This window comes from Wyeomyia smithii, chromosome 2 (assembly GCF_029784165.1).
Source record: "Wyeomyia smithii strain HCP4-BCI-WySm-NY-G18 chromosome 2, ASM2978416v1, whole genome shotgun sequence".
NCBI lineage: Eukaryota > Metazoa > Arthropoda > Insecta > Diptera > Culicidae > Wyeomyia > Wyeomyia smithii.
Genome location: NC_073695.1, coordinates 115,078,063 through 115,100,787, shown reverse-complemented (window position 1 = coordinate 115,100,787; position 22,725 = coordinate 115,078,063). Strand labels below are relative to the sequence as shown.

At 40.5% G+C, this 22,725-nt stretch overlaps 2 protein-coding genes across 2 annotated transcripts in view; both read right to left on the bottom strand.

Annotated features, from left to right (window-relative positions):
- LOC129721550 (cold shock domain-containing protein CG9705) overlaps positions 1-22,725 on the bottom strand; it is a 66,789-nt gene that overhangs the window by 6,410 nt on the left and 37,654 nt on the right. The window lies entirely within an intron of this gene.
- LOC129721543 (uncharacterized) lies at positions 2,443-5,313 on the bottom strand. The gene is made up of 2 exons (XM_055674243.1): positions 5,275-5,313; positions 2,443-5,206 (listed from the first exon to the last, which is right to left on the bottom strand). Exon 2 carries the CDS (start codon positions 5,061-5,063, stop codon positions 2,523-2,525), a length of 2,541 nt encoding a protein of 846 aa, XP_055530218.1. The 5' UTR covers positions 5,064-5,206; positions 5,275-5,313; the 3' UTR covers positions 2,443-2,522.

Genomic DNA, 22,725 nt, shown 5'->3' with positions numbered 1-22,725 from the left:
AAATAGACTTTCCCAAGCACTGTCGGCAGAATTATAGAACTAGTGACTCGGAATGTACTATTTGGGATATATAAGAGCCTGTTTCAGTCGAAACTGCTCATCAACATATTCGTTCTCAAACTGTTGAGTAGTACGGTTCGATTTGTTAAACGCTCGGTTCGTTAAAGTTGAATTTTGTTTCGTGCGACAATTCGTCGAGATAGTCGCTTGCATCGCTGTGTGATATCGAAGAAGAAAGCAGGCACTAGCCCTGTGAAGCAGAACCACGCTGCTGAGGGAGGCAGTAAAAAGAAGAAACAAGGTGGAGGCAGGTGCACTTCGAAAAGTGTGGCTGACTGCGACACGGTAACAAATGTTAGCGACGTTGGAGATTTCAGCGGGCCGACTGAAGTTTCGGATGTTGCCAGTCACAATGCGGTGAAGGTGATGCTACCCCCGCTAGTTGTGAAGAATGACCCACTCAACAAGCTCATTAGCGACTTTGCATCGCTGGGCGTCGCAGCTGAATACAAACTGTTCGGCATCGACACGAAGATTATGCTCCACACGAAAGTGGACGTTACGCAGTGTCAGAGGTGCCACAACCGCGTTGCAACATCTGTGCTAAGGACCACTCTACGTCGGTTTACCCCGTGGAAGGTGCCGGTGCGGTACAGTTCAAATGTGCCAACTGTGATGGTGATCACCAGAGCTCTGATCGGCAGTGTCCGAAAAGGGACTGGTAGGAATAAATACAAACCACCGCGGTGCACCGGTCTTCAGGGCGGAAGATTAATCTCCTCTCCGTCTTTTCCAGCAAGCAGAACAATCAAGTACACATGCGCAAGCTGATCTTCCACACTCATCATCCGGCGGGTTAGCCGGTCGACGGTCGCCTCTTTCCCCCTGGCTTCTGACTAGTGTTCGACATTGGACCGGGTAGGGTCCGGTAAAAGTCCGGTCCGGTCCGAAGTCCGATCGGACCGGAACCTTTAAAGTCCGATTTTTTTCCGGACCGGACCGGAACGAAGCCATCCGGACTTCGGAACGGACCGGGTAATGCTTTCCGGACCCCGGACATTTTCAGTGAAAAAAAATTATTAATTTAGGTCATAGAACGCAGCAAGTTTTTCATCCTTTTTGATTTTCTTCGCTGCTTTTATTAAATTTTCCAATAAAATTTTATATGTTAACTTGAAATAGGCAAAAACTAAACTATGATAAAAAAATATTTTAAACCTGAAACAAGTAATGCCTCCACCAACCACGCTGGATCTGGGTTCAAATCCCAACGCCATAGGTGTCGATTCTTGTGTGATGACGTTATTCACTCACAGTCAACCAAAACTGATCTAGATTCAATCCTCCGGAGATTTTCTGAGGCGAAAAATCTCTGGGTTCTTCTATCGCATGGGAAAGTGAAGCCGTTGGCACCGGTCCGTTAATCAACGGATCGTTAGTTAAGATTCTAGTTGAAGTCGCCTCCCCGGGTGTCGGTGATTGACATAATTATGGCAGAAATAGACAATCAGAAAATAAGCAAAAATAAAAAAATCGTAACCTAACCCATTCCCGGCGTATGATGACATATGGCATTACCTGACATTCGAACTTTGATTTGAGTTCAACATTTATACTTGAAAATTTACACGAGGAAACTATTCAGCATCGTTAGAGAATAGATTGATGCTTAATATGCAATACAGTTTATGTAAATTATGCATATAGTTGATTAGTAATAAGAGTTTAAAGTTAATTGTTTGAGGTGAAAACTGATTTTTCTACATCGGTAATGGGTTAAGCTTAAATCCGCTTGAGAAAATGTCTTGAGGCCAGAAATTTCAGAAATTGATTTTAAAGAATTTGCGTTTCAAAAACCAGAGGCAACGAAAATAATTTAAAATTCAATTCAAAGTTTATTGAATAGTATTCTAGAGGCTTAAAATGCAGAGCCTGTCTTTGTTTTTTCTCAAATTGCTTGCATACTCCTCTAAAATCAGAAAGACATATTTTTCAAATAAAAAAGGCAAAACTATAAGGGCCATTGCGGAAATTATTCGCCTAAAAAAACCTGGAACAATACCACGTGATGGGTTCAATGATGGCAATTTCGGTCACGGGTTTCTTTAAAACACGTTTTATTATGTCAAAGCCAACGTTTCAAGGATATATTTCCTCGTCCTCAGGGCAACTACGATTAACAGTTTACAATTTACATAAATTAGTCACACGAATTAAGTTATTACATACACAACTTACAAACAAAACAAACAAGTTCTCGTCAAAATATGGTGCATTGGTGTAAAATTGCTTTAGGTTAACTGCACTACACTATGGATATCAATTATACAGAATATTAATTGGTTTGTGACTTTTCAAAATTTGAAAAAAAAAAAAAACGCAAACGGATGAGCTACACTTACACAGTATCTTCCAACACACATCACACACGATTAAAGCCGTCGGGAAATGTTGCGTCAAAACGGGGAGAAATAATGTTGCAAGACAGAGATAGAGAGTGCTAGAGACTGTAGCAGTCTGCATCAACATGTGAGAGATCGCAGCGTGCCGGAGTAAGCGATGCTTAAGTTGTTCGTGTCCGTTCTATAATTTATTGCGGATCTGTCACATGCGATGTAACACATTTCTAACACCTGTAATGCTTGAATCCTGTCATCCGAAGTTAAAATTCTAGTGTTGGCTATATTGAAACTGTGATTCTCTTCTATCGCATGCTTCATCAACGCCGTCTTTTTAAACTCATCTTCCCTTCCCTCCCTCTCAGTGCTAGAATCTCTATACTGTTCGTAGCGTTTCATGAGAGAGCGGTGCGCGGCAAGACGGTTCTTCAGTTGCTGTGTAGTCATACCAATGTATGAGCTATCGCAGTCTGCACACGGGATACGGTATATAACGTTTCTTTTTGAAAGATGCGAAGAAGAGTCTTTGAGTTTCGTGAAAAGTAGTCTGTTGGTTTTGACGCATTTGAAACTCAGACTGATATTTTCATGGTTCTTTTTAATGCTGCGTGCAAGTGCGGGTGTGAGGCCGTCAACATGGTGCAAAGATCGATATACTTTTGGTTCCGAGTTTACTTCCTCAACAACGTTATTCGTGCTTTGGTTGATAAATCTGTTGATTAACCGATTTATCAGTGAGCTCGGATAGTTGTTGGTAAGCAAGTGCTCGCGTACTATCTGCTTATTTTCCGTGAGCGATTTGTTCGTCGATAATCGAAACACTCTCCCAATAAAACCGGTTGCCGTATTCAATTTCTGTGCCAGCGGGTGCATCGAGAGAAAATTAAGAATTCTCCCGGAAGCGACAGGTTTCTTATACCACTCGGTCACGATTTTTTGTTCGTTGGTTCTAATAAGAACCATATCTAAATACGGTAAACGGTTGTTATTTTCTACCTCATATGTGAATTGAATATGTGAGTCGAACCCATTGAGAGCGTTCCTCACATATTCAATCTTGTCAGCTGGGAGAGCGGTGAACAAATCGTCGACGTATTTTTTAATACATGGAATGTGTACATCGATCTTCGCAAGCACATCATCAAGTAATGTAGTCATTACAAGATCAGCTAAAGCAGGTGACAAAGGATTCCCCATGGCTGTCCCCTCCTTTTGCCGGTAATAGGCCCCACGGAAGGTGAAATAACTGGACGAGATGTTAAACTCAATGAGCTTGATAAAAACATTTTGATCTTTGATCGTCGTATTTTTCTCGATCAAGTTCCAATTATTTCTCACCGCTTGTACCACCAAGTCTCTCGGTATGCAAGTGAACAGGCTCACCACATCAAACGATACCAATACATAGTTGGGGGGAAGTGTGACGTTGTTAATAAACGTACAGAACTCATATGAGTTGCGTACGTTATATTTCTCGTGGTCTATCGAATGATGCAGAATGCTAGCAAGGTATTTTGAGAGATCATATGTTGGGCAGTTTATGCATGACAGTATGACCCTCAGTGGAATGCCGTCTTTATGAATCTTAGGTAGTCCATAAATTTTAGGGCAAGTCGCGTTGTATGTAGTTAGCCGATTCTTGGTGGGTTGATCAATCATTTTTTGGTCGAATAGTGATTTCACCAGCGTGTTATTTTTCGTTTGAATTTTGCTTGTCCAATCCGCGTCGATCCTTTCGTATGTGTCGATGTCGTCAATAAGGGCTCTCATTTTTGACTCATAATCTTCTCTCTTCATTATAACTGTTTTATTACCCTTATCGGCGGTTACAACACATAAGTCTGGATTTTCTCGGATGAACTTTTTGCTGACGTGAAATGCTTCGATCAAAAAACGATTGATAGTGTCTGGTGGTGATGTATGACCACCGTTCGTTAGCCTGTTCATATGATTTTGAATTATGTTGATGTACTGATTGCGACAAACCATTTGCAAACTCTCATCTCTTTCGGACTGTAGAATTGATTCCAAGTCCGCGATAATCTTGAAATATGGAATTTCTTGATTATTTTCCAACGGCAAGGCGAACTTGGGACCATAGCCCAAAAGAACCATCGTTTCTTGGGGAATAACAACATCTGTGATGTTTTTAACCCAAGAATCGTTCACTTTGAGTTTGTTTGCTTTTTCAATTTCAACTGTTTTGTAGAGACGTTGAAATTTGCGGCTCGTCGTAATCTGCAACGATCGACATTTTCTTTGAAAGAATGTTTCCTGGCGCTCGAAGAAATGTGTGTATGTGTTAGAGGGGGATACTTGCGTGATTTTGCTCGTGAGGGTAGCTTTCGTTTTCTCTAGCGTTTTGATTTTGTGAAAACTATCGCTGATTTCGACGTTCAGGATCGTGCGTTTGAAACGGTCCATCGCCTTCTCCAGCTTCCCTCTGTATGGACTGGCATCCTCCAATAATCCGTTTATGCAGCGGAAGGTGTTTTGTATGTGTGTGGGGTGTAAGCCAAACTTTTTACATCGTCGGAGAAAATCTTTCCTTATGCATTGGGCGCTCAGCTTGTTAACCGTCTGGGCGTAGCTTTTGTACAGTTTTCGGTGTGATGGTGGTAAACTGTTGTAGAACGAAGTGGTAAGGTTTACGTTCGACGCCATTGCTGTTTTATGTTAAGCGGTGTTTGACCAATAAATAGTTAATGGGTTCAATGATGGCAATTTCGGTCACGGGTTTCTTTAAAACACGTTTTATTATGTCAAAGCCAACGTTTCAAGGATATATTTCCTCGTCCTCAGGGCAACTACGATTAACAGTTTACAATTTACATAAATTAGTCACACGAATTAAGTTATTACATACACAACTTACAAACAAAACAAACAAGTTCTCGTCAAAATATGGTGCATTGGTGTAAAATTGCTTTAGGTTAACTGCACTACACTATGGATATCAATTATACAGAATATTAATTGGTTTGTGACTTTTCAAAATTTGAAAAAAAAAAAAACGCAAACGGATGAGCTACACTTACACAGTATCTTCCAACACACATCACACACGATTAAAGCCGTCGGGAAATGTTGCGTCAAAACGGGGAGAAATAATGTTGCAAGACAGAGATAGAGAGTGCTAGAGACTGTAGCAGTCTGCATCAACATGTGAGAGATCGCAGCGTGCCGGAGTAAGCGATGCTTAAGTTGTTCGTGTCCGTTCTATAATTTATTGCGGATCTGTCACATGCGATGTAACACATTTCTAACACCTGTAATGCTTGAATCCTGTCATCCGAAGTTAAAATTCTAGTGTTGGCTATATTGAAACTGTGATTCTCTTCTATCGCATGCTTCATCAACGCCGTCTTTTTAAACTCATCTTCCCTTCCCTCCCTCTCAGTGCTAGAATCTCTATACTGTTCGTAGCGTTTCATGAGAGAGCGGTGCGCGGCAAGACGGTTCTTCAGTTGCTGTGTAGTCATACCAATGTATGAGCTATCGCAGTCTGCACACGGGATACGGTATATAACGTTTCTTTTTGAAAGATGCGAAGAAGAGTCTTTGAGTTTCGTGAAAAGTAGTCTGTTGGTTTTGACGCATTTGAAACTCAGACTGATATTTTCATGGTTCTTTTTAATGCTGCGTGCAAGTGCGGGTGTGAGGCCGTCAACATGGTGCGAAGATCGATATACTTTTGGTTCCGAGTTTACTTCCTCAACGACGTTATTCGTGCTTTGGTTGATAAATCTGTTGATTAACCGATTTATCAGTGAGCTCGGATAGTTGTTGGTAAGCAAGTGCTCGCGTACTATCTGCTTATTTTCCGTGAGCGATTTGTTCGTCGATAATCGAAACACTCTCCCAATAAAACCGGTTGCCGTATTCAATTTCTGTGCCAGCGGGTGCATCGAGAGAAAATTAAGAATTCTCCCGGAAGCGACAGGTTTCTTATACCACTCGGTCACGATTTTTTGTTCGTTGGTTCTAATAAGAACCATATCTAAATACGGTAAACGGTTGTTATTTTCTACCTCATATGTGAATTGAATATGTGAGTCGAACCCATTGAGAGCGTTCCTCACATATTCAATCTTGTCAGCTGGGAGAGCGGTGAACAAATCGTCGACGTATTTTTTAATACATGGAATGTGATAAAATTGTATTGAAGCCTGAAAGAAACTAATAATATCAATTTAAAATCAATTTCACAATTGAAGTGTGTGAACACTAGGAAATGGGTAATAATTAGGTTGAAAATGCAAAAATTTATTCTTTATATTTATATTTATTCATAAACAAATTTAAAATTGCCAGAAACGGCTATCATTGCAGATTCACGCAAGGCGAGATACTATCTCGATTCGGGGTCAAAAAAATATGTTCTAATTATTTTGAAAACTCTGAAAATTAACTAGAATGTTTCCTCTCATCAACTAAAAATGACTATGAACGAGTTATCAGGAAACAAGAAAAAAATAATAAAAAAAATTTTAAGTCAATTCAATAAAAAAAATTAAAGCCAATTCAATTTAAAATTAGGTTTTAAAAGAGAAAATGAACTCAGACTTGGGAATTTAGTTAAAAAAATTGCTAAATTCTAGTCTGACGAGAAATCAGAAGAAGAAACTCTAGAAAAGATTCCAAATGAATTTAAACAAAATCCACAATCATATTTGAAATTCAACTTAGAATTAGTGGAAAATGAATTTTTATATTTTATTTTTAAATAAGCACTTTGAATAAGGCCAAAATCCGTAACAAAGCTTAAAAACAATTAATGAAATTTCACAAGGCTTGAAATGATAGAAAATGATTTCAAAGATTTGTCGTTTCCGAAGCCTAACAGCAGCCAAAACAACTTTGAATTAAATTCCGAATTTGTAAAAATATATATTAAAGGTTTGAAAAAGCAGAAACCAGTCCTACAAAATGCAGAAAATCTCAACCAGAGAATGCAGAAAGTTACAAACATTGCTTTAGTTAAACAGTTTAATTAAACCAATAAATATTTACGTAAGTCTAAAATGACACAAAACTGTTCCAAAAAACGGTTCAAAATAAATGAAAAATTTATGTGAGAATATTCTGAAACATGAAGCACAAATTGATTCTTAATTATATCCTGATTTTAGCTGAGTGAAATAATGAAAATCTTAGCCATGAAAAGTCGAAAAATCAACAGCAAATACATGTTGGCCGAAGAAGTTAACCCTTTTTCAAGTTTTGAAATGAAATAATGATATTAAAAACAAGATTCTCTCACAAAATTATTTTGTCAATAAATAAACGTGGTTGAACTTATATATTTATGCGTTTTAAAACCGGGAAAAACATCAATTTCTAACCGGGAAAAAAAACCGGGAATTTGAAATTGAAAATCTGGCCACCCTGTTAATTGAATGCCATCGGCTAAATTGGTGGAAAATGAGTTACAATATGCATAATTTTTGTTCCATTTATGGTGTTGTTTATTTTCTTTTCATCATTCAGGACAATTCTGAAAGATTTCCGAACCTGTCGTTAATGGTAAGAGACGTCCTGTGTGTTTCTGCATCGAGTGTTCCACTCGAAAACAAATATTCTTCGGGACGGGTCCTCGTCACATCACGCATAAACAGACTAAGCAGGAAAAGAATCCGGCAGCTACTTTTACTAAAATATTGGCTTAAATAAATGTTCCAGAACTAGGACAATTGTAGAACCAGCCTTTTTTGTTACTACACTCCAAGTTTTTCAATTAGAGAAAAAAAAAAATAAAAAAGTAGAAAAACAAATTGCAAAACTTAGTTTGTATTGTATTGATTTAGTCAAACATTTTTCAACATGCATAAATAATATTTTTTTCACTAAAATAACGCTCTCGAAAAAACTGGCAACTTTTGTTCCCGGACTTCGGACCGGACTCCGGACCGGAACCGGAACGAAGCCAATCGGACCGGACCCAAATCGGACCGGAACGAGCTAGTTCCGATTTTTTACCGGACCGGACCGGAACGCGGCCCAACGTTTTCGTTCCGATGTCGAACACTACTTCTGACGTCCACCTACAACAACACCAGCGAGCTGGGTGAGTCCGAGGAATACTCTGCCGATGAGCTGCTGGAAATCTTTAACAGCATGACCAATCCGCACCGCCGTCATCGAAGCCCTTAGTGTGGAGGTCAAATCAACAACTGGCTTTATATGGTTCATCGCCGTCTACTGTCCTCACCAGTGCAAAATCAGTAACGCTACAGCAACGCAGTTCAAGAGTGACCTGACCATTCCGAGTTGTGCTCTCGTCATGTTCGGTTGCAATTTTATTTCGATCTCGATAGTGCCGACCAGTTATTCGCCTCCAAGGTCACCGTGCATTGTATTGCGTGTGCACTGCTGCTCGTTGCCGTCGTCGCGACAGCAAGAACAAGGAAGAAAAAGTCAACAATAGCCCGTGTGTTGTGTCGCTACTTGGAGAAATCCAGTACCCGGCGCTCGGCTGCTTGGCTGTATTAGTGCTGCTGTGTGGCTGGAGCGATTGGCATCGCCCGTGCGCTGATTGCGGTGGAGAGCGGCTGCAGAAGATAAGTAGTTTTTTTTTTCTTGGTTTTTTTCTACAATATTATTTGTTGATTGGCATTTTGCGTGTGTGGCTTACGCGTCCAACATGGACGACGAACGCGGGGATGAAAACCCGCTCGTTCTACCGCCTAGCCCTCCCGGATACAAAGTTCCAAGGGTTAAAAATGGAGCCCCGCAGGAAGCTACCCATCGGCTTAAGCAGTATCCGGAGGGCAAAGCTGGTATTGGGGCTGTATTTTTCCGGCCGAAAGTGAAAGCATTGAACACAATGCAAATCTGTAGAGATCTGGCACGGTTTACAGCCGTGACTGAAATTACCAAAGTACGTTCATTAAGCAGACAGTATGTGAGTAGAGGAAGAACGAATTATAAGCGAACTGGAAATATGATACAGATTTGGAAAAATATACCGCATCCCGACGGGACTTGAACCCGCAATCTCCCTGTCTCCGGCATGGTGTTTTGACCAATTAAACTACGGGGGACGGTGGTACTGTTCCACAATCTATATCGTATCACATTCCGCTGTCGACTTATTCTATTGCTCATCCCTAACTACACACACTGCTGTGCAAGCGTTATTTATAGACTGAAGGGAATGTCTCATCACACACAGAAGAGTCAGCTGATGCTGATAACTCTTATAGACCTGTGTGATCGAGACCGAAGTCAGTCTGCGTCGTGCTTGCAAGTGCGACACAACTACGGAAGGTGCTCCGTACGGCTAATTTTTTCGAACTGAATTTCTATTTTTAACAACGGCTTTTTCCCGTTAACACGCAAGTTCATTAAGCAGACAGTATGTGAGTAGAGGAAGAACGAAATATAAGCGAACTGGAAATATGATACAGATTTGGAAAAATATACCGCATCCCGACGGGACCAAAGTACGCCCGAATAAGCTGCGTGTTTTGGTGTCCGACCTCTAGCAAGCAAACGAGATTGCTGCTTGTGAGCTCTTCACGCGGGAGTACCACGTGTACATTTAGCTCGCGTAGTTGATGATGATGATGATGGTCCCGCCACATACCCCTACAAAGGTTTGAGCTGGACGATTTATCTATAGATAATTAATGTGATCACATTTTAATCAGTTATACAAAACAAAAAAAACGAACTGATTTCACCTCCAGATATAAACTTCTTCATACTTACCATACTTACCATACCATACTTCTTCATATAAACTTCTTGTATACTTGATTCATAGAGCACACAAAACTAGTACAGGGTTTTCATGACCTTCAGCCAGACCAACCACAACTATTTCATGATTTTCTCTAAGCATTCAAATAACAATTTTAATTTGCTAAAAGAAATCATTTATATCTGAAAACCGCGCGCGAGGCTCAAGCTTCTGTAGTCTCTTTCTATTATTTTTAAAGCTACAACAACATAAATGAAAAAAAAATCCATCATCATCACCGTGACGAACACAGTAGTTTTGTTGTTATAAATTTAGAAAAGTCCAATTCAATATAAACATATAAATAAAATTTTACAACACAATCAGATCCGTTCGTATAAAACTTCGTCATTTACAAGCTTCAATAAAACAATCATTATATGAATAGAAACCAAAACAAATAGTTCATCTAAAATAAATCCGTTTGTTAAAACTTCGTCATTTAAGATCCGTTTGTTCAAACTTCGTCAGGTAAACTCTACATCATTTTGAAAAACTTAGTATCGTTCTATACAATAGAAACTTTCACGTGTGAATTACATTGTCTCTTGAACTCCGCAAGTGTTGGTGCACGTTTAACATGTCTTGGCATCGAATTGAAAAAATTTATACAAAAACGTAAAACTCGTCGCATGTCATTTATATACATAATGAACAAAAGGGGCCCTAATACACTTCTTTGTGGAACTCCAAGATCATTCTCCACGGGACTAGAAACAGAATCATTGAAAACAGTCCGTTGAGTTCTGTCAGACAAGTAGCTTTCAAACCATTTGAATGCAGTACTCGAAATTCCAAAGCGCTTGATTGTGTTCAACAATAAGGGCCTAGAAATTGTCTCAAAAGCGCGTTTTAGATCCAAAAAAACAGCAAATATTGTGTCTCTATTTTCTAAGTTATCTCTCCATTTTGCTAGTACTAAGTTTAACGCGGTTTCACATGAGTGGTCTTCCCGGTAGCCTGATTGTTCCGGAATTAGCAACGAGTTACTATTTAAATATTCTAGAAGCTGGCCTTTAACAACTAGTTCTAATATCTTTTCTAATGTGTGTAACATGTTGATGGGACGAAACTCTTCGGCTTTAATCGTTCCAGCAACCTTTTGAATCGGAACAACCAACGATTCTTTCCACACCAAAGGCAAGTGCCCTGTTTGCAACGATTCATTAATGAGGTCCAGCAAAGTGTGACCAATGACATTGAAGCAATCTTGAATAACTCTAGCATTTACATTATCTACTCCAGCCGTTTTACCTAATGAAAAACAAATTTTTCTCAGTTCATCTAACGTGATTGGGTGAAAACCATCAAATGTACAACTACTGTTAATCGGTTGTTTTATTTCGTCGGGTTCCTCGACCAATTCAATGGATTGATTGATCAATGAAACACTATTGACAAAATATTCATTAAATCTAGATGCAATAATTTGTTCTGAATGTTCTGATGTGCCTTCAAAAGTTATGGACCGCGGTTTACAATTACTAGGTTTCAACATAGATTTCAAAATTTTCCATAACTCTTTGCTGTTATTTTGATGTTGAACAATCTTTCTCTGGATATATTCACAACGCTTCTTTTTAATCGCTTGTGAATATTTATTACGCGCGGACGTGTACTCAATCCAATGATTCTGATTGTTTGATCTACAAAACTTTTTGTACAGTTTATCTCTCTTGCGCTTTAGGCGCAAAAGATCCAAACTATACCAGCTGTTCGAGTTTTTCAGCGAAACAAATTTATGTTCAACTAATTGATTCGTACACGTCTTCAAAATGTCAGTAAGAACAGCTGCAGATTCATCTAAACTACCGGTCGCGTTGAGATTGACGGTGTGGTCAGCGAATCGAGTCTGACTGTCGAGGACCTTTTGAAGGCTGGAAAAGGCCTTTTCAAGGATTCTAGCCTTGAACCTGCCAAGATACTTGAATGTAAGCAATTAAATTCAGTATCGCTCGACGAGGGTGTAAAAACTTACACCCCATCAGACTCTTTTCGCGTGACTTTCGCCGGGTCTGCTCTGCCGAGCTATGTGCTCGTGGATAAATGGCGTCTACCCATGCGCTTTTTTGTACCGCGGGTAATGAATTGCCTCAAGTGCAAACAGTTGGGCCATACGGCCTCCCACTGTGGCAATAAAGCACGTTGTGGCAAGTGCGGAGAGCAACATGCGGATGACGCCTGTAATAAGGGTGCTGAAAAGTGCCTTTATTGTGGGCAGACTCCGCATGAGCTGTCTGCATGTCCCGCGTACAAACAGCGCCAAGAAAAGATCAAGCGGTCTCTGAAAGAGCGCTCTAAGCGCACTTTCGCAGAAATGCTCAAAGGGGCCGCTGCCACCAAACTGGTTTCCCCGAATCTTTTTGAGGTCTTGTCATCCGATGAGTCTGATTCTGACTATTCAGTTGGGGAACATTCTTTTGTTGAACCCGGGAAGTCTAGGAAGAGTAAAAAACCTTTCTTCCCCTAGACTTCCTAGGAAAGGACAGAGAAGGTCTCCATCTGAAGTGACTGATACTAAGAAACAAAAAAGTGCTGTAGAAAATCCGAAGCAAACTCCTCCGAGATTGGCAAAATTGAATTCAAGTAAGGAGTTTCCGGCACTTCCAGGAACATCAAAAAACCCAACTGTTCCTTCTTTTTCGTCCAAAATTCAGCCAGAATCTGGACTGCTGAAGTTTTCAGATATTGTGGACTGGATTTTCGAAAAATTTAACAAGGATTCTATCCCTATTTTACAGTGGAATTGTAGAAGTATCATCCCCAAAATTGATTCATTTAAAGTTTTGATTAATAAGCATAAATGCGATGCATTTTCCCTCTGTGAAACTTGGCTCACTTCAAATGTAGATCTTAGCTTCCATGATTTTAATACAATTCGCCTCGACCGAGACACCCCTTACGGAGGAGTACTTCTAGGGATTAAGAAGTGCTATTCCTTCTATCGTATTAACCTCCCCTCGATTCCAGGCGTCGAAGCTGTCGCATGTCAAATGACAATACAAGGTAAAGAGCTTTGTATTGCCTCAATATATATTCCTCCCAGAGCACAGGTTGGGCAACGGCTGCTCTTTGATTTAATAGAACTTCATCCCTCGCCACGTTTGATTTTGGGAGATTTTAACTCTCACGGCGGGGCTTGGGGTTCCCCATCTAATGATAACCGTTCCACTTTGACTATAACCTCTGCGACGACTTCGATATGACAATATTAAACAACGGGGACATGACACGCGTTCCGAAACCTCCAGCGCGCCCCAGTTCTTTAGATTTATCTTTATGTTCAACATCGCTACGGTTGGATTGCATATGAAAGGTAGTCCATGATCCCCACGGTAGTGGTCATTTGCCTATTCAAATTTCAATTGATAATGGTTCAACTCGCACGCGATCAGTTGATATTTCGTATGACCTCACACGGAATATCGATTGGAAGTTATACGAGGAAATGATTTCAGAAGCTGTCGAGTCGATTCAACATCACCCACCACTTGAAGAATACAACCTCCTCGCGGGCTTGATTCTCGACGCCGCGTTGCAAGCCCAAACGAAGAAATATTCCGGCGTGACGATCAAAGAACGGCCTCCCACTCCGTGGTGGGACAAAGAGTGCTCCGCTGTCTACACGGAAAAATCCGACGCGTTTAAGGCCTTCTTTCGGGTGAAACGTCAACCCGACGACATTAAGCGGTATTTGGAGCTTGAGACCAAGTTTAAAAGTCTGGCTAAAGCAAAGAAACGCGGATATTGGCGTCGGTTCGTAAATGAGACGTCGAGGGAGGCATCGATGAGCACTCTTTGGAACACAGCCCGAAGAATGCGAAATCGCGTAACGGTCAACGAAAGCGAGGAGTCCTCAAGTCGGTGGATATTTGATTTTGCCAGGAAAGTATGTCCGGACTCTGTTCCTGCGCAAAACTTTGTTCGCGATACGTCTCCGGGCCACGACGCGATAGAATCACCTTTCACGATGGCAGAACTTTCAGTTGTCCTCCTGTTCTGTAACAATAACGCGCCTGGGTTAGATAGAATCAAATTCAACTTGTTGAAGAATCTACCCGGCAATGCCAAGAGGCGCTTGTTGAACTTGTTCAATAAGTTCCTGGAGCAAAATATTGTACCGCAGGATTGGAGGCAAGTGAAAGTGATCGCCATCCAGAAACCGGAAAAACCACCTTCTGATCACAACTCTTATAGGCCGATTGTAATGCTATCCTGTATCCGGAAATTGATGGAGAAAATAATACTCCGTCGTTTAGGCCATTGGGTCGAATCAAACGGTCTACTATCAGATACTCAATTTGGCTTCCGCCGTGCCAAAGGAACGAATGATTGTCTTGCGTTGCTTTCTACAGATATTCAGCTAGCCTATGCTTGCAAAGAACAAATGGCATCTGTGTTCTTGGACATTAAGGGGGCTTTTGATTCCGTTTCTATTGACATTCTTTCGGGCAAACTTCACCGACAAGGATTTTAACCAATTTTGAACATTTTTTTGCATAACTTGTTGTCCGAAAAGCATATGCATTTTACGCATGGCGATTTGGCAACGTTTCGTATTAGCTACATGGGTCTTCCCCAGGGCTCATGCTTGAGCCCCCTTCTTTACAATTTTTATGTGAATGACATTGACGCATGTCTGGCAAATTTTTGCACGATAAGACAACTTGCTCTCCCAGCTGGTCTCGAGGTACGATGCTGGCCTAACAAGCCAGTTGTCGTAGGTTCGAGTCTTGGCTCGGGAGAGACTGTTAGTGTCAGTAGGATCGTAGCGCTAGCCCCGCAATTGTCCTGTACACTTAACAGTTGGCTGCGAAGTCTGTGTATAATAAACAGAAGGTCGAGTTCCGATACGGAATGTAGCACCAAGGCTTTGCTTTGCTTTTTTAAGACAACTTGCAGTTGACAGCGTGGTCTCTGTTACAGGAGCCAAAGCTGCCGATTTGCAAGGACCATTGCAAGATACCTTGAGCAATTTGTCTGCTTGGGCTATACAGCTAGGTATCGAATTCTCTTCGGAGAAGACTGAGATTGTAGTTTTTTCTAGGAAGCGCGAGCCTGCTCAGCTCCACTTACAGTTAATGGGTGAAACGATTTCTCAGGTTTTGGTATATAAATATCTTGGTGTCTGGTTCGATTCAAAAGACACCTGGGGATGTCACGTTCGGTATTTGATGAAAAAATGTCAACAGCGAGTAAATTTTCTCCGGACAATTACTGGATCATGGTGGGGCGCCCACCCAGGAGACCTTATAAGGCTTTACCAAACAACGATATTGTCGGTGCTTGAGTACGGGTGTTTCTGCTTCTGCTCCGCTGCAAACACCCATTTAATCAAGCTGGAACGATTGCAGTATCGTTGTTTGCGGTTGCATGCATTCGACCCATACGATGAGTTTGGAAGTTTTGGCGGGCGTTCTCCCATTAAAGACCGCTTTTGGGATCTGACTACTCGTATTCTTATCAAATGTGAGGTTTTGAACCCCTTGGTAGTTGAAAATTTCGATAAGCTAGTTGAACTTAATTCTTAAACCCGTTTCATGACTGTGTATTTTAATCACATGTCTCAAAGTATAAATCCTTCCTCATACACCTCCAATCGTGTCAACTTGTTAGATACTTCTGTTTCTACTGTGTTTTTCGATACATCCATGATGGAAGAAACTCGTGGAATCCCGGATTATTTACGCGTGCAGCAGATCCCTAAAATATTTTATAACAAATTTAAAAACATCAACTGCGACAATGCGTTTTATACTGATGGATCACTCCTCAACGGGTCCACTGGCTTCGGTATCTTCAACAATAATTTAACCGCCTCCTACAAGCTCGATAATCCTGATTCTGTTTACGTCGCAGAATTGGCTGCAATTCAGTATAATTGAAACAATGCCCACGGACCATTACTTCATCTTTACGGACAGTCTCAGTTCTATTGAAGCTCTCCGATCGATGAAGGATATAAGGCACTCTCCGTATTTCCTGGGGAAAATACGTGAACATCTGAGTGCTTTATCCGAAAAATCTTCTCAGATTACCTTAGTGTGGGTCCCTTCTCATTGTTCCATTCCGGGCAATGAGAAAGCGGACACTTTGGCTAAGGTGGGCGCAACAAACGGTGATATTTACAACAGACCAATTGCCTACAATGAATTTTTAAAATTTTCACGTCAGAATACACTTGTCAACTGGCAGGCCTCGTGGGATAAGGGAGAACTAGGGAGGTGGCTACATAGCATCATCCCCAAGGTTTCCACCAAACCTTGGTTTCGTGGGTTGGATGTAGGACGAGATTTCATTCGCATGATGCCCCGGATTATGTCCAACCACTACGGGTTAGATGCACATCTCCTGCGTATTGGGCTGGCGAGCAGTAATCATTGCGTTTGTGGATTGGGGTACCAAGACATTGAACACGTGGTTTGGGTGTGTGCTGAATACCGCGACGCCAGATCTCTACTTTTGGATACCCTCAGGGCCCGAGGAATACAGCCCTATGTGCCAGTTCGTGATATCCTCGCTCAGCGAAACTTGCCATACATACTACTTGTTTATAGCTATTTGAAGAGCATCGAGATGCCCATTTAACAGCGAAACGAATCTCGGATAAAAAAAAAAAACCATGTTAGTTTTAGTAATAGATTTAGTTTCAACTCGTAGTCGGCAGCGAGGATAAAAAATTTGCCTTTAGATTATAAGATATTTTAGACCATAAGGCATTAGATTTAATTGGCTCCGTAAAACATTAATTTGTATTGTGCCGTGTCAAATAAATGTTGTGTGAAAAAAAAGAGTGACCTGACGACACGAACATCGACGACGACCAAAACCAACTCCCGCTCCGTCGCTGGGGGAGACCAGAATGCCCGACACGAAGCCTGGCTAAACTACCAACAAAACCAAAACGGTCGCCTACTCTTCGGTCACTGGCAGCATGGTTTGTACACGGTGCAGCTTCTGGATGAGCCGACTTACATCTCCCCAGCGGGGAACACTTCAACCCTGGATTTCTTCTTGGCCAACATCAAGCTGTCCAAACCAAAGGTGCACAACAATCTGAGCTTAGACCACCAACCTGTCGTAGCTGAGGTGGGGATCGGTGTAGCTGCTGCTAGCTGTCTGCGGAAAGATTACCACCATGTTAACTAGGAGCGCTTTGTTCGAATGGTGGACAACAACATCGACGACACACCGCCGCTTGACAGCGTAGGAGACATCGACCAGGCGTTGGAGGCGTTTATATGAGGGGTAAGTTCCTTGTTATTGATTCCCACACCCGGCTGCTAATTAGATTGCGGAATGTGCGTAGACGTCAGTTCCAGAGGACAAGGGATCTGGACATTAAGCTCGGGGTAGCCGATCTGAATAGGCAAGTTGCTTCCAGGATGGTCTCACTCCGGAATGATAATTTCAGACGTGTAGTCCACAGTTTGAACGACCGCTCTAGGCCATTCTGGAAAGTAGCCAAGGTGCTGAAATCGACCATGGCTAGTCAAATGGAAGACCAGGTTGAGCAGTGCGTCCGCAACCTCGATAACTCCCCCCGATAACATCAGAAGGGACAGAGCTGTATCCAAGTCCACAGCCATGGCATTGTTGGATGTCGAAAAGACGTTTGACAATATCTGGCATGACGGGCTGGTATACAAGCTTTGTACCTTGAACTTTCCACCATGTGTCACGAAAATCATCCGTAGCTACCTTCGTTCAGGGAGGTCATTCAGGGTATCGTTGAATGGTTGCCTATCACACTTTTTCCATCCCAGCAGGGTCCCGCAGGGTAGTCTGCTGGGCCCTTTGCTGTACAGCATCAACACCTCCGACATTCCCTCCCTAGGAGATGGCCAATATACTGGGAGTCATGTGCACAAACTCACAGGAACAAAATCCAGGTTGCGCAAAACCGAATCTTACGAATGATCCTGAATTGTCCCTATGACACCAGGATAACAGACTCCCGCCAGGAGACTTCTACTCAAAAAGTGGACATTAGAGTCTTCGACACTAAAGCCAAATTTATGCGAAAATACCAAACTTCAGAATACGCTCTAATAAGCGGATTGTACATAGTAGGTTAAGTTAGTGTTCTAGGTTGTATAGAAGTATTAAGTAGTTTTTTTTTTCAAATTCTAAACGAAACTAACACTATCAAGGTACAAATTCTTCAGATACATAAAGTAAACTGTAACCACAGACAAACAGGCGTGCCTCTTCGAACGAAAATCCTGAAATATCTTCGTCCTTATTCGAAACGTTACACTCATGCGTCACCATGTGAGCTTATTACCTATTAGCTTATTTTTGTAAAACGGTTATTGTCTTTGCTAATGGGTGTGCACGCTTGCTTGAGTCAACACAAACGGCATTACTGATGGTTTTTGTCTTTGATAATGAATGTGCACGCTTGCTGCACGTTTCAAATAAGGGCGAAGATTTTTCTGGATTTTTCTTAGAAGAGGCACGTCTGTGGTTGTTCCATCCCTGTTAAGTGATATAAAAGTAAATTGTTGTACCATTCCTGTTAAGTGATGTCGTATGTGCAGATTCAATTGAAATTCGGTAGCTTTTGTACAACATTTTAAATATATTCAATAAAAAGTGATGTAACTACCTCATGTAGTTCTATGTCTACCTTGCGGTCGTGGCTTTGCATACAACCCTCGTGATTTTTTTCATTTATGAGTTGTTGCTCGCTCATATCGATTGCTTTGAATTGATAGCTGCAGTCGCCACAGATTAAAACTTAATCTAATAAATTCTCAACAAGTCCTAGGCTCTGATTTTCAAACACTATTTTAATATCGTTTTTTTGTTCAGTGGATCCAGCATACTTTATGGTCTCTGACGGAAAAGCAATAATATCAAAGAAAGTTCTGTGCAGTTCAATCACAAAGCAGAAGCATTTAACGCTGATGGGATATCGATTTTTGGTACGGAGAATATTGGTGATTTGTAATGGTTCACCAGATATTTTCGACGTGCGAAGTTTTTGAAGTTTTTGTTAGTGCATAAAATCCATGTTGTTCGAACATTAATTACATTTCTTTTTTTCTCTTTGTTATCGAGACTTGTTAAAGCCTTGCGAAAAATCTACACTAGAATACGAAACGATATTTTTATTTTTTTTATTTTTTAAAGTCTATACGTTTCACAACAAAAAATACGCTCGATTTGCACATATGATTCAATGTCGTCTTCTTTAGTGAGAAAACTTAGACATAAATGTTGGCTGCGTGATTATTTTTCACTCGCTTACTCACTAGGCTTATCTTATTTGTTCATAAAGAGCGAGCCAGTGAATCACGAAAACGTGTGACGAAACCAATCAGAATTCGTCGCACTTGACCTCAAAGCACAGCTACAAGTTAGTGCACGGACTGCTACACTTATATGTAATTGAAAAAAAAAAACATGACTGAGTACTTTCATGTTGATTAAATAAATATTTTGAGTACTCAAAATAATGGTAATTTATTGAACGTTAAAGGAAAAGTAGCGAAAAAATTATTTCGATTTACTCCTTCATTGTGAAAGCGAAATTTTTTCTTCGAATTTCATTCAACATATTTAGGACACTGTTGACTAACTTGAGTGAGCAGTTTGTTCCACCATTCTCTTCTGTCGCATGCCGAGTCATTTTTCCACTCTCCGAAGAATTCAACAAATAAGCGACATCGAACAAAACGCTTTAGCAGATCGGTGCCCACGCATTCACCTCACAGTGCACATGATATTTTTTTGATCTGGGAATGGGATAATTTCCGTTGAAGTATTGCTCGAACAGTTCGCTCCCAATAGTTTGAACATGCAACAAATATCTATTTTTGATGCTTCAAAGACCAGACAAAACGGTGACCTTAAATCTATCAAATTCAAGTTCAGACAGAACCGCTGTCAGAGGGGTCTCTTAAAAGGAAATTCACCAACAAGTCACAATCAACATTAATTGAAAAAATTAAAGAAAAAATCTCTCAAACATTCAGCAATGGGTTGCATTGGGCGACCACTATGCAAAAAAAAAATGCAATTAAATTTTGAGTGTAAAATGTGTTCCTTCCACCTCTAGGTGCCGCTAGTTAAAATAAAGAGAAATAGTCTCGTTTCTGATTTCTTAAATGTATATCTATCCTGCGACTGTAGTCATGCCAGCTTGCTAAATAAGATCAAAACTTTACATTCTAAACTCAAACACACGAAAGATAACATCTTACATCTACATTTCTACATTAAAACCCATTGTCTTCTTTGCCAGGCAAGCTTGGGGTTTCATTCCACGATTGCATATACCCTGACACTAAACTGTTACAATTTATTATAGGCTCGTAGCTCTACATACGTCACATTTTGCTGCAGTCTGTTAATGGAACATGGTAAAAAGGCCTAGCGTAGTTGACCTTGGTTCGCACTCCAACTCTGGAATCGATGTTGTGGGGTGACTTATTCACCAACCAAACTAGCTACATTTCAATCCTAGTCGACACCAAGTTCCAAGCCAAGTTACTGGCCTTCTATCGTACGAGAAAGTAACATATCATTCATTAGTTAGAACCCCGGAAGAAGTCACTTTCTTGGGTTTCGATTATTGGCAAAATAAGGACTGCCTTGGGCTGATGGAAAATAAGCGAGTTAAAAAAAGTGCATGCAAGATTTGTTGAACGTTAAAATTGAACAACATAAAAATAATTGTCGCCTCGGTTATTTGAATAAACTTCTATTGCCTTCCGTGCCAGAGCTCTTCAGTACCTACACTTTCATAGTCAAGAAATCACAGCAATAATCCACCTCCGTTGCAATTCGAAGCATAAAACAGCAACAGAATGAGGGTGTCATTTTAATTTTCCACGCAGCTGAATCCATTACGATTGGCTGACGACGAAGGGTTATTATGATGCCACTCATAGCCTACACTCCGGTGTTAATATTATACGTTGGGCGTAAAAAATTCCGGTTAGGTCATGCTCGTCTACAATTGTGTTTGCGAATAGAAACGTTCTAACGGTTAAATGACGTTCAATCATGGAAAGTGTTTTTTTTTCTTTATTCACAAATCACAGTGCTAGTCCATCAGAAAAATGAATTTTATAAAAAGTGAATGTCATATCTCAAGCCGAAGAATGAATGATGAGCCAGAACCAGTCGCTTTAAACCTATTTGAGGAAATTTTATGAGACTGGCACACACGGTAGAGAAGACAATGAAACAAAGATTATCACTGCGCTTTTGTTTCATCCATGAATTCATAGGGACTACCGATTTAAGCCCCGAAACTGCGGGTTTAATAAACAATGTAAATAACAATAATTAAACGTGATTAATCTGCAAACTTGTCTACGTTGTGGGCTCAACCCACGTGGACAAGATAGACAAAATCTCGTCCAACAACGGGTATGGTTCCAGAAGAAGTGTCAAATTAGGAACGACAGCAAACGAGATTAACACGATGATATTTATTCATGACACGTTATTCCGTACAATAAAGTATGTGAATCTAGTTGGTGGTTTGTGTTTGATATGACGGCAAAATGTCAAAAAGAATCAAGCATAACTTTACTATCACAGCAGGATATGCAATCAACTGGTCGTTCTTTGGCAATTAGTGGCCGTAATAAAATTGCACTAGTAATGAAATGTTGCATCTCTATGATCCAACGAGAATCCTACAGCTATTGGGGCGCCAATGAAAATCGTTTTTTTGGGATTTATTTTAGCGATAGGGCTCACAAGTTACGTCTTGTCGAAAAAAGTCACTATGCAATTTTTAAGCTCTATCGAACTTCGGGAACACGTGCTTAAAAGCGGTCAAATTTTCAACTTTTTGACCGATGGAAAAATGTTCATGAAATTTGCGATATCGAATTTTTCATGTTAAATGTCTGAGAAATCCACGAAATGTCTAGATCTGTCTGGTGTTTTTATTTATTTTATTTTTTTTTCAAATCGGCCTTCTGGGACTTAAAAGTTTTTGACCTGGGGCCAATGAAATGTATGAGAAAAATTGACTTTCGAATGTTGTTTAGCGGTTTCAATTGAGAAAAATTTTCCATGTGGGTTGGCTGTTTTTAAATTAACGATGCATTTATTGCCTGAAATATATGTTGAAAAAACCGTTAACTACTTCATTGTTGAGAAGCTTTACAGAACAGATATGCAACATCGAAAAAACTCTGCTGCAAATCCTAGCCCACGGTTTCGCATTCGGTTTTCGCTCTCCTGTTCTCGTTGATTTTATAGTGCATCGTTCGAACAGTTCGCTTCAATAGTTTGAACATGCAACAAAAATTTATCCCTTTGTTGCTTCATTGACCAGACAAAACGGTGATCTTAAATCTATCAAAATCAAGTTAAGACAGGACACATCCAAAAAAATTTTCAAGCGAAAATTTAGTAATAATTTACAATCAACATGAATAGAAAAAAAAATAAATTAAAAATCTCTCAACTATTCAAATACTGTTTAACAAACTTTCTTGGATCGTAGCCCCGCGGTTGCTGAAACCATTCTAACCAGTTAGTTAAATTACTTAAATATTTTCGTTGGAGTTGGAAACATTGCGAGTAATGCATATCAGACGCGCTACTATA

Bases quoted from the DNA above. Each gene is read 5' to 3' on its own strand.
- LOC129721543 (XM_055674243.1), bottom strand. From the start codon at position 5,063: ATGGCGTCGAACGTAAACCTTACCACTTCGTTCTACAACAGTTTACCA.